This window comes from Glycine max, chromosome 18 (genome assembly GCF_000004515.6).
Source record: "Glycine max cultivar Williams 82 chromosome 18, Glycine_max_v4.0, whole genome shotgun sequence".
Taxonomy (NCBI): domain Eukaryota; kingdom Viridiplantae; phylum Streptophyta; class Magnoliopsida; order Fabales; family Fabaceae; genus Glycine; species Glycine max.
The window spans coordinates 1,600,708-1,612,708 of NC_038254.2; the positions used below are offsets into that span (position 1 = coordinate 1,600,708).

The window sequence follows — 12,001 nt, forward strand, 5'->3', positions numbered from 1 at the left end:
TTTTGAACGAAAATAAATAATAAAGAATGCATAAAATTAAAGTCTATATATAAAGACCCATAAAGGCTACATAATTTAACAAATTTAGTACTCCACTGCTGTTGTCTTCAAAAAATTATTACATAGTTAGGGACTACTATTTTTGTTTTTTTTCTTAATAAGTAGTTAGGGACTACTACATATTATGTGATTATATGTTATGCGTCTACGTTCATTATACTGATAGTAATCCAACAGTCAAATCACAAAGGCTATACGTAATTACATTTCGGGCCTTTTTGATATGCCGCCAATCATTTTTGATGCGTGTGATATGTTTGCTCCTCCTCAATTGGTTTAAGAAATCAACGAGGAACAGTATAAGATTCATACAACTGACAACCAAATTGTAACCAATCATGGGCGACATCAACTTCAGCAGCATCTTCAACATGAATCGTTGGATGTCAAGTCACAAAAAAATTACGATAACAAAGGTGAAGTAGACGGCACCATAACATGTTTTTCTTTGGCACGGAAGGAATCAGTGTCAGTAATATATAACCTTCGACTTTCAGATTCCAATCACTTATTATACTTTGTTTGGATAAAGAGAAAGAAAGTGACATGAAATATATAGAGTGAAAAGAAGGGGAAAAAAAAGAGTAATTAAATTGGAAATGAGTAGATTTTTATGATGTGGTTGATATAGTAAAATGGAGGAGGAGAGGAGGGAAGATGAAAGAAGAGAGTGGAAATGAATTGTTTGGTAGGATAAAAATGAAAAGAAAATTTAAAAAATAAATAGTGGAACCTATCCCAAAAAAAATTCTTCGCTGGGCAGAAATGCACGGAAATTTCATGCTGGACAATATATTGTGTCACTTTATTTATACTGTTCGTTGTGTGTAATTAAATACAATAGGTTTAGTTATATTTTAAATTAATATCTATACATGTAAATATTTTTAAATAAATTATATATTAAGTTAATAATTATATTTTAATTCAAACAATTATAAAATAATATACTGTTGGTGAAATATATAAATAGCAAAAAAAATATAAAATTGTGAATTAAATTATATTTTTAGTTAAATATATAATTTTATGGTTGATATTTAATTATTATTAAGATTTAAATTATGTAACTATTAAACCGATTAATTTATATTTTAAAAAATTATAAAAAATAAAAGTATAACAATAAAATTTTTTATGTGTGTGTCTATATTATATATATATAATAAAAATATTAAAAAATAGTGGGACATGTAGTTATATATTCATTCTCGTCCCCTAAAAAATCAAGTAATACTCGTACATGTACGTGCTATACTTGGTCAAAATAGGTATTTTCAAGTTAGGACAGGCAAGAATTATTTGTTATATCTAAACAGAGAAAATAATTATTTAATTGTTTTTATTAAGACTTTGGAAAACCAATCAAGTTTTTCGAATTGTAATAGACTAGAAGAATTTTCATTAATTTATTATGGATTTTGGACCTAATCAAGACTATTTTTTTTATCATTATTGATTTTGAGTTAGTAATAAATTAGGCTACTTTATTTGTTAATTAGAGATTTTAGGCTAATTTATATATTTGGAGTTGTAATTGAGGCACATATTATGTTGGGTATTTTTTTTTCTCCTTTAAGTGGAGGGCATCGAAGACTAAAACAAGGGCTAATTACAAGTGAGGTGGGTGGCAGTAGCCACTATCCCTTTAGAATTAGCTTCTAATAGGTATAACACTTATATATGTAGCCCTCAAAATGGGTCAGAACTCCTGGTCTAATTATGATTTTGGGTTAGGTCAAATCCAAAAAAAGGAAATTTTTTTGTTAGTTTAGAAATTAAACTTGATTCACGTACATTTTAGTTCACTCGAGTTGAATCCATGGTGGGTCAGGTTGATTCACTTAACCTACCTAAAAATTAAACTAGTGTCAAGCTCCTTACTTTTTGTGTTTTGTACTTTTTTTTTATTAATTTGTAATGTTGTTTTAGACTTAAAAGCAATAAGTTCTATACTTCAATTTTTTTAGTATTGGTGTTTTGTAATATTGTTCAAGACTATTTTATTATAGACTATTAGGACTATTTTGGCTCGCATTCCATACCACGACAAAGTACTTTGATATTTTTTAGCTTGATGAAATTTAAACTCAAGAAATTTAAAAATAATGTTATCATTTATTATTCAAAATTCTGCTAAAGATTCAAATTTATTTTTCTTTTTTTTTAAATTACATTTTTTTGTTTGTTTTAGGTAGGCCGATGGACTAGTCCATTTAACCCACCACCCATGATGGATCAGGCCAAAATTTTCAAGACTCAACAAAAAGTGAATTGGGTTGGACTAATATGTTTATAAGATGAGTTAAGGTGGTTCAAGTCCAACGAGGCTGACCCGTGTTGACAATTATACTCTCATAGGAGGGGAGAGGGGGACATGGAAGAAAGGATAATAATATTCATATATTTCATTCTCTCACAATCACTTCTATCTTTTTTTATCACATCACATATTATATCTAATTATCTATCACTTTTTCTTTTTATCTTTTGGTTTTCTCTCTTTTTTTCTCTTTCCACTATCCCAATTCACCCAAAATGGGGTGGATGTTTATAATTTCCTTGCAAGAAATGAAAGGCCACTACCATTTGGCTATAATTTTGAGGTTGTTGCTTCTTGTACCTCCTTTTTGCCTTCCGTAATGATTAATCCAGAAGGTAAAAAAAAAAACATTCTGGAAAGGGTGGAGGAAGCAACTTGAAGGTGCAAGTAGTAAAAACCTTATTTTGAAAAAAAAAGCATGGGCCAAGAATTTGGGCTTGTATAGGTTGTTTCTGTAATATGTTCATTATGCTTTTAAAAATGTTGATTATTAATTTTTAAAAAAGTCGATTATGAATTTATTTTTTTTGGAGAATTTCTTAATCAAGGAACACGTTGAAGAGATAATTGCAACAAATACAGCAAGTTCAAAAGATTCGTGAATTAGTACTCTTTCTCCATTTGAAAATAGGATGTGGCCTTTGTTGGATTGGAGTGGTCCTCTTTTTTTTTTTTTTTTTTTTCTTTCTGAAAGGTTTGATTGGAAGGTCTACAATACGGTTCAAAATTGGTTAATACCATTTTTATTTAAAATTTTATATTTTTATGATTTATTTTTCACTATGTTTTTATTACATTATTTAACTTATCTTGTGCTTTTTTATTTTTATTTTCCTCTCCTTATTGTAATTTTTTTTTGAGAATGCATTGTCAAAATAATATTACTTTTTATTTAGTTAATAGCATTATTCTTTTAAATTTTCTGCTAGTATTGTGGACAGTTAACTATTTTCAAAAACTAGACAACTTTTCTTTTTCCTGAAGATAACTAGGCAAGGTTACAACAAACTTTAGTTTCTCATATGTTTTTTTTTTTTACTTGTTGATTAGGTTTCATTTCCACTATGTTTAGTTGAGTAGAATCATGACGAAAAGAAAAGGTAAAGATGGAAAAGTGGTGATTTTTTTTTTGGTTTCACATTAAGAAAAAGGAAGAAAAAAGCTACGTAAGTTCTCATCGCGGTCAAGATCCAATGTTTCTAATTTATGTTGGTGCTAGGCTACAACGTGATTGTGGAGTGGTGCGATAGTGTTGTTTCGTGGATGAATTTTGTAAATCTAATTGTTTGTTGATGATGATGCTAAAGAGGTTGTAGATCTAAGTGAACGGCGATTACATTGTTTATAGAGTTTGTAGAAAAAACAACAAAGGTTAACAAAATAGGTGGTTAAATTTATTTTAAAAAAATAATGATGATTTTTAGCGGTCAGTATTTTAAATTAATTATTTCAAAATTTAAAATTAATGACACACTTATGTTTACTAACTGAAATTAGAAGAAATAATCAAAATAAATTTTTCAAAAAACATAGAGAATTAAAATAAAATTTTCGAAAACATAAAGGACTAAAATAAACCTTTTAAAATTTAATGTATCAAAATAAAACTTTTGAAAAGATAAACAATTAAAATGAAATTTTCAAAAATGTAAAGAACCAAAATAAATTTTTTAAAACTTAATATATTAAAATGAAATAACACTAAAATATAATAAACTTAAAGTAATATTTAAGAAGGGAAAAAATAAAAGTGTATATATATATATATATATATATATATGAAATAAAATGTGCAGCGTAAAAAAGATAAAATATATTATTAAATCAATGTTATTGTTATATTTTTTTTTCAATGATGGTACACATCTACTCGGCAGCTGTACAATCCTTAAAAGACATATTATGACGTGAATTTTGGAATTGCATATGTATCAGTATAAACCTAATGAAAATGAAGTTGGTGGTGCCAGAATATTATAATTAACACGCCAACGTACTCCAGACAGAATATGACTTGGCAGTTCACAATAACATGCAGTAATGAAGAGGGCCCTTACACCGGAGAAATTAATATTATTCATGATCCATTTAGAGTTTTTTTATTCATGATCCATTTGAGAGTATCAATAACATTATCTATATACAGAGACATTTTTTCGTCGTGATTTAAAGTTTTGTTTATTTCAGTTAGTTAGTTGTTAATTTTTTAATTTTTTTTAGTAATTGAAAAAACTTTTTGACTGTTTGGTAAATGATTTTTTTAATATTTTTTTTGAAACATTATATGAAATAGTATTTTTTAAAATGTTAAATTTTAATTTTTTATATTTTCTTTATTTTTATCTTCAATATATTTATTTAATTTATTAGTTATCTTTTTTAAATAAATTATAATTTTATTATTTTTTCTTATTTTACATTTTTTCAGTTACTTTAACAACTAATTTTAATAAATACTTACAACTTACTTAGGAGAGAAAACTGCAGCACCTAACAATAATTCAGTTAGAGGGTTCAACGTGATCGATGACATTAAAACCAAGGTGGAGAAAGCATGTCCCCAGGTTGTGTCATGTGCTGATATTCTTGCTCTGGCCGCTCGAGACTCTGTTGTTTATGAACGTAATAAGCAATCTCAAATCTCAATAGTATTCATGTTTATGACCCTTAAAAGGCATGTATCTAAAAAGGGACAGCATTTGTTTTGATGATCCGTATAAGGTACGACTAAATAAAGGCTTTCTCAAGAATATATATTTCTAGTCTGTTTTAGATTGAAATAGGATAAGAGAAGTTATGAGTGTTAAAGAGGCTTCCTCTACTACACTCTACCCACTATTTATTGCCAAAATTGACCACTCTTCATCTTCCAAAAATTTTGCTTAGAAGAAGAGTTTGGCATGTTATGCCCAAGATATACTTCAATTCACTCGAGTATGTTTGATGACAGGTGGACATACTATTGGCCTTGCTAGATGCGTAACATTCAGAGATCACATCTACAATGATTCCGACATTGATGCCTCCTTTGCCAAGTCCCTGCAGAGCAAGTGCCCCAGAAGTGGAAATGACGATTTACTCGAACCCCTTGACCTTCAAACTCCTACCCATTTTGATAACCTATACTTCCAGAATTTACTGGACAAAAAGGGTCTTCTCCATTCCGATCAGAAGCTGTTCAATGGTGATTCCACCAACAAACTGGTGAAGAAATATGCTACCAATACAGCTGCATTCTTTAAAGACTTTGCCAAGGGCATGGTCAAAATGAGCAATATCAAGCCTCTAACAGGAAGCGAGGGGCAGATCAGAATCAATTGCAGAAAAGTCAATTAAGCATTAGCGTACTATATATGTCTATCCATGCTTATATTTATCTCCAATGATCCATCTTTCTTTACAAAATTATGTATTCTCTAATCTCTGGCTGCCAAGCGACCTGGTTTATATCAATAAACTACCTCGTATTATGTTTCTATATACAGGACTTTGCCAATCTTACTCATCTTCCATGCTAACATATTAGAAGAACCTGGTAATCTCCACGATCATCAAGAAGTTACATAAAAATATTTGCACGGATGCCATTTGTTAAGTTTGTTTACAATGCTATGCATTACATGAATCATGTAACTATCGATCAGGAATGCAACTAGATGAGATTTAAAAATTGTCAAGTTAAAACTCCAGAAAGTATGGATCTCTTCGCATCAGGCTCAGAAAGGCCCTGAAGAATCACCAATGTAAAACAAGGCACGGCATATCCAATCACAATTTCTTGAATTGTAGAAATTTATCACAAGTGAAGTAAGATAGATTTTCCAACTAAGGTCAATTAACGTGTAACAGTAATTGGTCTGTGTCAAACAACTTTTCATTTGCTTTCTACAATTCCACCCTATTAGACAATTGGGAGGATTATCACTAATTTCCACTCTCGTATTTATATATTAGCCTAGTTACGTCATTACTTTCACTATGATATCACGACCAACCAAAACAAGGATGAGAAGGAGTCTCAAGCTACTAGTCCTATTACATGTGTTCCTCTTAATCCAGCTCATGAACAGATTCAACCTCCTCCTCCGCTAGTTCAAATTCATCAATCTCTTTGAAGTATGCCTTCTGTTTTACAATATAATCTTGCATCTGTGGATCATTGGACACGTCTTGTTCACGCCGCTTCTGAAAACTCAGAAGATATTTATCAAACACTTAAGCGACATACACATTAAAAACCCTATCGAATTTACGTTTCGAGTAAACCACTCTAATTAATTATTATACACATCATACTCAATTATGCCACAGAAATCTGCAGAACCATCATATATAAGAAGAGTAAAAATTAAACAATCTACGGAAAAATACTTAATTATTTCCATATTTTCAACACACAATTTCAGAAGAGTTAAAAAGTTTTTTGCACGGAACCATTGTAGCAAAGTTATTACAGTACCTTCCTGCAGCGAACTGTTAACACCCTAGGCCTAGCGTTAGTTAGATCCAAACTTCCAAGTTCAACTCCATCATTTTTATCCCTGTTTGGCACAAACAAGTAAATACGTGGTTGAATTTTAGGAAAAAAGTAATAATTAAACTTCATTTTAGAATTGAAGTTAATATTAGTTAAAACAGAGGCATAGTTATTGTTTACCGAACAGTAGAGGTCTTGGGATTTGCTATTGCTTTTTTAGCATTCCTTTTCTTTTCATTCAAAGCGTGTATTCTGCTGCAGAATGATGAAATTGGCTCAGAAACATTAAGGCCAACTGTCCCTGAAACGGAAATCAAATCAAGCTCTATTTTGAAAATTAGGAATTATAGAATTCTTAAGGTCGAATTAAGCTTGGCGTGAACAAAATATATGTAATGATGCAATAACTGTAACACAAGTGAAAGCTAATATAGTGCGTGAAAAAGAAAGTACCGCGTGTTGTGTTAGTAGCGGAGGAAGAAGAAGACGATAGAAGGGATTGGGGTTTGGAAGGGTTAGAATTAGTATTGGTGAGATCTGAAAGAGGGTTTCGTTTTGGCTCCAAGGCAGCAACACCATTAGCATTCTTCATTTCAATTTTCTTGTGTGAAACTCAAATCACTTACTCTCACTTGTCTTATATTCACGTTTCTCGATGCCGCTGGCGGGAAATTTCAGTTGCAAAACCACCATCTGCTCATGCCGTCTCCGTGACTTATTTTCATTTTGAGAAAAGTTTGCCACGCTCACTCTTACTTACATTACATTCTCTTTTTAATATTTTCACTCTAATATATAAATTATCATTTTTTTATGGCTCATTTCTGATTTATATATGTATTGCTAGTATTCCTCTTTCATTTTTTATTTCTAGCCAAGGAAAAGAGCAAAATATTCATGCCATCGTGGTAAATTTAAAAAATGTTTCGTCAGAAGATATAAATAAATTGGTGGAGACCAATGACAACTAAGAAGAAAAAAGAAACAGAGAAAAGTGCAAGTATAATAATTGATATAATATAATAGGGAGAGAGATGTGAAAATAAAATAGTAAGTATTGATGAAGAATATCACAGGTGAATATGTGCACAACTCATCATTATCAACTACCCTTAACTTTAAGATTTTTTTTACAAACTGAATTAGATATCAATTTAATGCCATCAAAGGCGTAACTCAATTTGATGAAGATTGTTCTATCATAACAAGGAATTCTGAATATGTGAATTCCTGCGAACGAGATTACTACATTTTAACACGTTGTTTTTTGGTGCTATTGAAAGCATTATTTTATAAATAAGGAATAAAGCTCAATTGATCTATTAAACTAATTCTCAATATTATAAATGTTACTTGTTTTTTTTATTACAAAGTGTTGCTTAATTTAATTACTAAAATTGAAAACATATCATTTGATTCTTAAAATTATTAAATAATAACTATTTGTTTTTCATTTTTATAATTTTAAGAGCTAAAATAATTACAGTACTATTTAATAACATTTGGAATCAAATTAACAATTATTTGATCATTTCAAAAGCTAAATGACATTTATTTAAAATTTTGAAGATTAAATTTCGAGAATGGTTGTAATTTAATATATATTAATTTGAAGTGTTACTCAACAGATCTCATAGTGCTAATAAATTCCTAAAATGGGTATATTCAGTATTCGCATTATGCTTTCAATATGGGTTGATGATGATCAAGCATGTGCGTTAAGAGATGATCCAGTAATATTTTAAACGACTAATTAATCATGAGTTTGTTTTGCCTCAAATTTAGAGCTTGTTTGATATGCATCACATAATTAAGATTTAATAATATATCTAATTGTATAAAAATTAGTAAAATTTTAATGATATATATGATTTTATTGTGACATATTTAAGATTCTGTGTTGAATATGATACTACTAGTTTTATATTCGGTGATGTATCATACAATACCAAAAACTTTGTTTTCATATGGAGATGATCATATAGAATAAAAAATAAATAAAGTTACATAACTATTGTAAAATTAAAAAAAAAGCTGAATATGTATATATATATATATATATATATATATATATATATATATATATATATGTATATATATATAATTTTACTACACACTATCTATATTCTATATTCATTTTCATTTTAACTTCTCTTTTTACATATTTACTAAGAAGAACCGTGTTCAAAGATAAAAGTAATTAATAAATTTGTAATATAATTGAAATATATAACTCGAGCAGTTGAGCTTGATTACAATGATACTAGAATGGTAGTACTAAGGGTTAAATATTTTAATAGGTGATTTTGTAGTTTATTTTGGTCAAATTAATTTATAATACAGTAAAAGTAACTTGTGAGCTATTAGAATGAACACACTATTATACTTGTTTGGTGCATATATTTTTTAAGTTTTTTTATCTGTTAACTTAAATTACATCAACTATTTCACTACTCTTGTTGAATGGAGAAATTATTAATATAATTTTTTTCATATTTATGGTTCGATATTTATATAATCTATAAATTTTTTTAATTAGAATAATTAATAACATTAAATTATGTCTTGTAATGGGAACTATGATGGTTCCATTACCTAAAATTTTCTCCACTACATATAAGTTACTTCTCTCAACAAATAAATAATAAATTTTTTACGTTATTAAAAAACCATTTAATATATTATAGTTGTTTTGAATATTAAGGGTACATACAATCCATTAATAATTTATTAAAGATATAAGATTGATTTGGTTGTGAATGAAAAAAGAAATGAGAAAGATCATGATTTCAAATTCATCCAATAATAAACTAATAATTAATATTTTTAAATTTATCCACTAATAAACTAATAATTAATACTTACTGATAAATAAAATAAAGAATGCGAAAAAAAAAACTCAGACACTCTTGTCTTTCTACCAATTACGACAAAGGGTTTGATGTCACGTTATAGTTCTCAAAGTATATATGTATTTTCAAATTATTTTAAACTAAACGGTCAAATAATTGTTCCGTAGGCTTTATAATAAATTTAAAGTTTGGGAAAAAGACGCATTATTATTTAATTTGTTTCTAAATTCAATCCTTATTAGGATAAGACAATTACTATTAAAAGAAGTTTATAAGTACAAATAATAATATTCTGTCAAAAAAAAAGTACAAAAAATATTAATGAGTTAATCTCACGTTTCTTAATTAAAGATTTAAAAAAGATTAATTTCTTTTCAGTTCAAAAAATAATAATAATTAATGCACAACGAAAAGATTCACATCACCTCCCATCCAGAAGAATGATAGTTAGATTCTACGTACTTACAAATGGCCACATATATGGAATAGTTTATTACTACTCAATTTTCTTAGGGAGTCAGAATTACATGTTTTTAACAGTATTAATTTTATTTACTTAATTATTAGTTAGATTATTTTCCATGGATCACTATATAGTTACATTCAGTTACGAATCCAAGACGACAGACAAATTATAAAAGTTAAAATTAGTGGGTTTAAATATATAAATATAGATAAAATAAAATAAAAAATTGTAAGATTTTATTTATAGCTTTCTATTAAAAGAAATTTTATTTGTGAATTTAAAAAAATGTGGAGGTGCACTCACTGAAGGCACAAGTGGTTTCATGGACCCTCTGTATCATCACCACACAGATCCAAGAAAAATAAAATCCATTGGCTCACTGTGCTTGCCACATGATAGTAATGCAAAGCAATAGATTGACCATGAATATTACACACAGCAAAACCAGCACAAGTAAGCCTCTAGTTTAACTCCTTCCTATGTTCCAACCTCTAACAAAACAGCCAAAAACCCACTAAACCCATGGGCCATCCCAAGTACCCAAAAAAGTAAACCACAAATTTCAACATCAACTTCACCCACCCATCTATAAATATTCTCCCTCCCCCTAAAACAGCATTCATCACACCTTCACTAGCAATTAATTCCTCAAACACACTTCCCAGATCAAGAAGTGAGCATCAAAGACACAACATGGAGACAGTTCAATCATGGGTTTCAAAGCACAAGCTCGCCAGCATTGGTTAGCTATATTATATAACATATTATACTCACAACTCACAACTTGTATATTATATGATAGATGATCAAATTTTAAGGAAAAAATGGATCTTGATCGAATTAATTTTATTGTTACAGGGGCACTCTGGGCCTCTGGAATTGGAGCAACACTTGTGGCTTATTCATGCAAAAAGTCTCCAATGAAGCCAAGTCTCAGGCTTATCCATGCTAGGTACTTACCTTAATTTCTCATAAAACTTTTTAACTTAATAAGAACCATTTTTTTTTAATTTAGGCCCCACGTGAAGTAATGTGAAATGTGTTTGTATTGTAAATGTAATTAATTAATTAATGAATGACTTGTTTGGTACTTTGGTTTGCAGGATGCATGCTCAGGCTCTAACTTTAGCAGTGCTATCAGGTGCAGCTGTTTATCATTTTTATGAGAAACGTGATGTTCAGCCAAAACCAGTGGCAGATTATACTATTCCTGCTCCCAATGTCACTCAGATGGTTGAATATGAACTTCAATGTCCTTTCTAAATTAAAAATTAAACTATAGGGGTCATGTTATTAAGATGAGGAGATATTCCCATCTAGGATCCTGTCACCGAGTTAGCTTTTGCCTAGAAAGAATATTGTTTGTGTATTTTATGAATGATTGGACTCCAGAACAAGTGGGAATAGCTATTGCTATGCAATGTTGCAATGCATCTCTATCTATGTTCTGAGGGTGCACTATCTTAATTTTCTAATGTATACATACAAGTTTTATGACAAGTTTCAGCTTGAATTGCATTGTTTTTCTAATAAAGTTTATTGGAAAATTAAGGAAAAAGTAAAGCGGGTGCAACATATGCTTGACCTTATCTATATTTCTATATAGAAATCTTCAACGTGACACACCTGTTATTGATTTTTTTTTATTAATACTAGTGTAACGAGCTTTTGATTATTCGATTAAAATAAATCTAGAATTAATAAATAACAATTACCACCGGCCATTGAAGTCAGAAGAGATACACATTATAGGGCTGCAGCGCATTTGAAATTGTCCACCAAAAACCAATAGACTCTTAAAGATTAACGCTCATTGAAGAAAC

At 29.2% G+C, this 12,001-nt stretch overlaps 3 protein-coding genes across 3 annotated transcripts; 2 read left to right on the plus strand and 1 right to left on the minus strand.

Moving 5' to 3' along the window:
* The first annotated feature begins 5,133 nt into the window (after positions 1 to 5,133).
* On the plus strand, positions 5,134 to 5,735 carry LOC100777039 (cationic peroxidase 1). The gene has a single exon (XM_014770377.2). It carries the CDS (start codon positions 5,327 to 5,329, stop codon positions 5,717 to 5,719), a length of 393 nt encoding a protein of 130 aa, XP_014625863.1. The 5' UTR covers positions 5,134 to 5,326; the 3' UTR covers positions 5,720 to 5,735.
* Positions 5,736 to 6,141: 406 nt separating this feature from the next.
* LOC100807848 (uncharacterized) lies at positions 6,142 to 7,608 on the minus strand. Its single transcript, XM_003552102.5, has 4 exons — positions 7,314 to 7,608; positions 7,041 to 7,161; positions 6,843 to 6,924; positions 6,142 to 6,568 (listed from the first exon to the last, which is right to left on the minus strand). Exons 1-4 carry the CDS (start codon positions 7,450 to 7,452, stop codon positions 6,434 to 6,436), a joined length of 477 nt encoding a protein of 158 aa, XP_003552150.1. The 5' UTR covers positions 7,453 to 7,608; the 3' UTR covers positions 6,142 to 6,433.
* Positions 7,609 to 10,794: 3,186 nt separating this feature from the next.
* LOC100809814 (uncharacterized) lies at positions 10,795 to 11,673 on the plus strand. Its single transcript, XM_003552105.4, has 3 exons — positions 10,795 to 10,920; positions 11,037 to 11,130; positions 11,282 to 11,673. The coding sequence occupies exons 1-3, from the start codon at positions 10,872 to 10,874 to the stop codon at positions 11,439 to 11,441; spliced, it is 303 nt and encodes a 100-aa protein (XP_003552153.1). The 5' UTR covers positions 10,795 to 10,871; the 3' UTR covers positions 11,442 to 11,673.
* Positions 11,674 to 12,001: the final 328 nt, after the last annotated feature.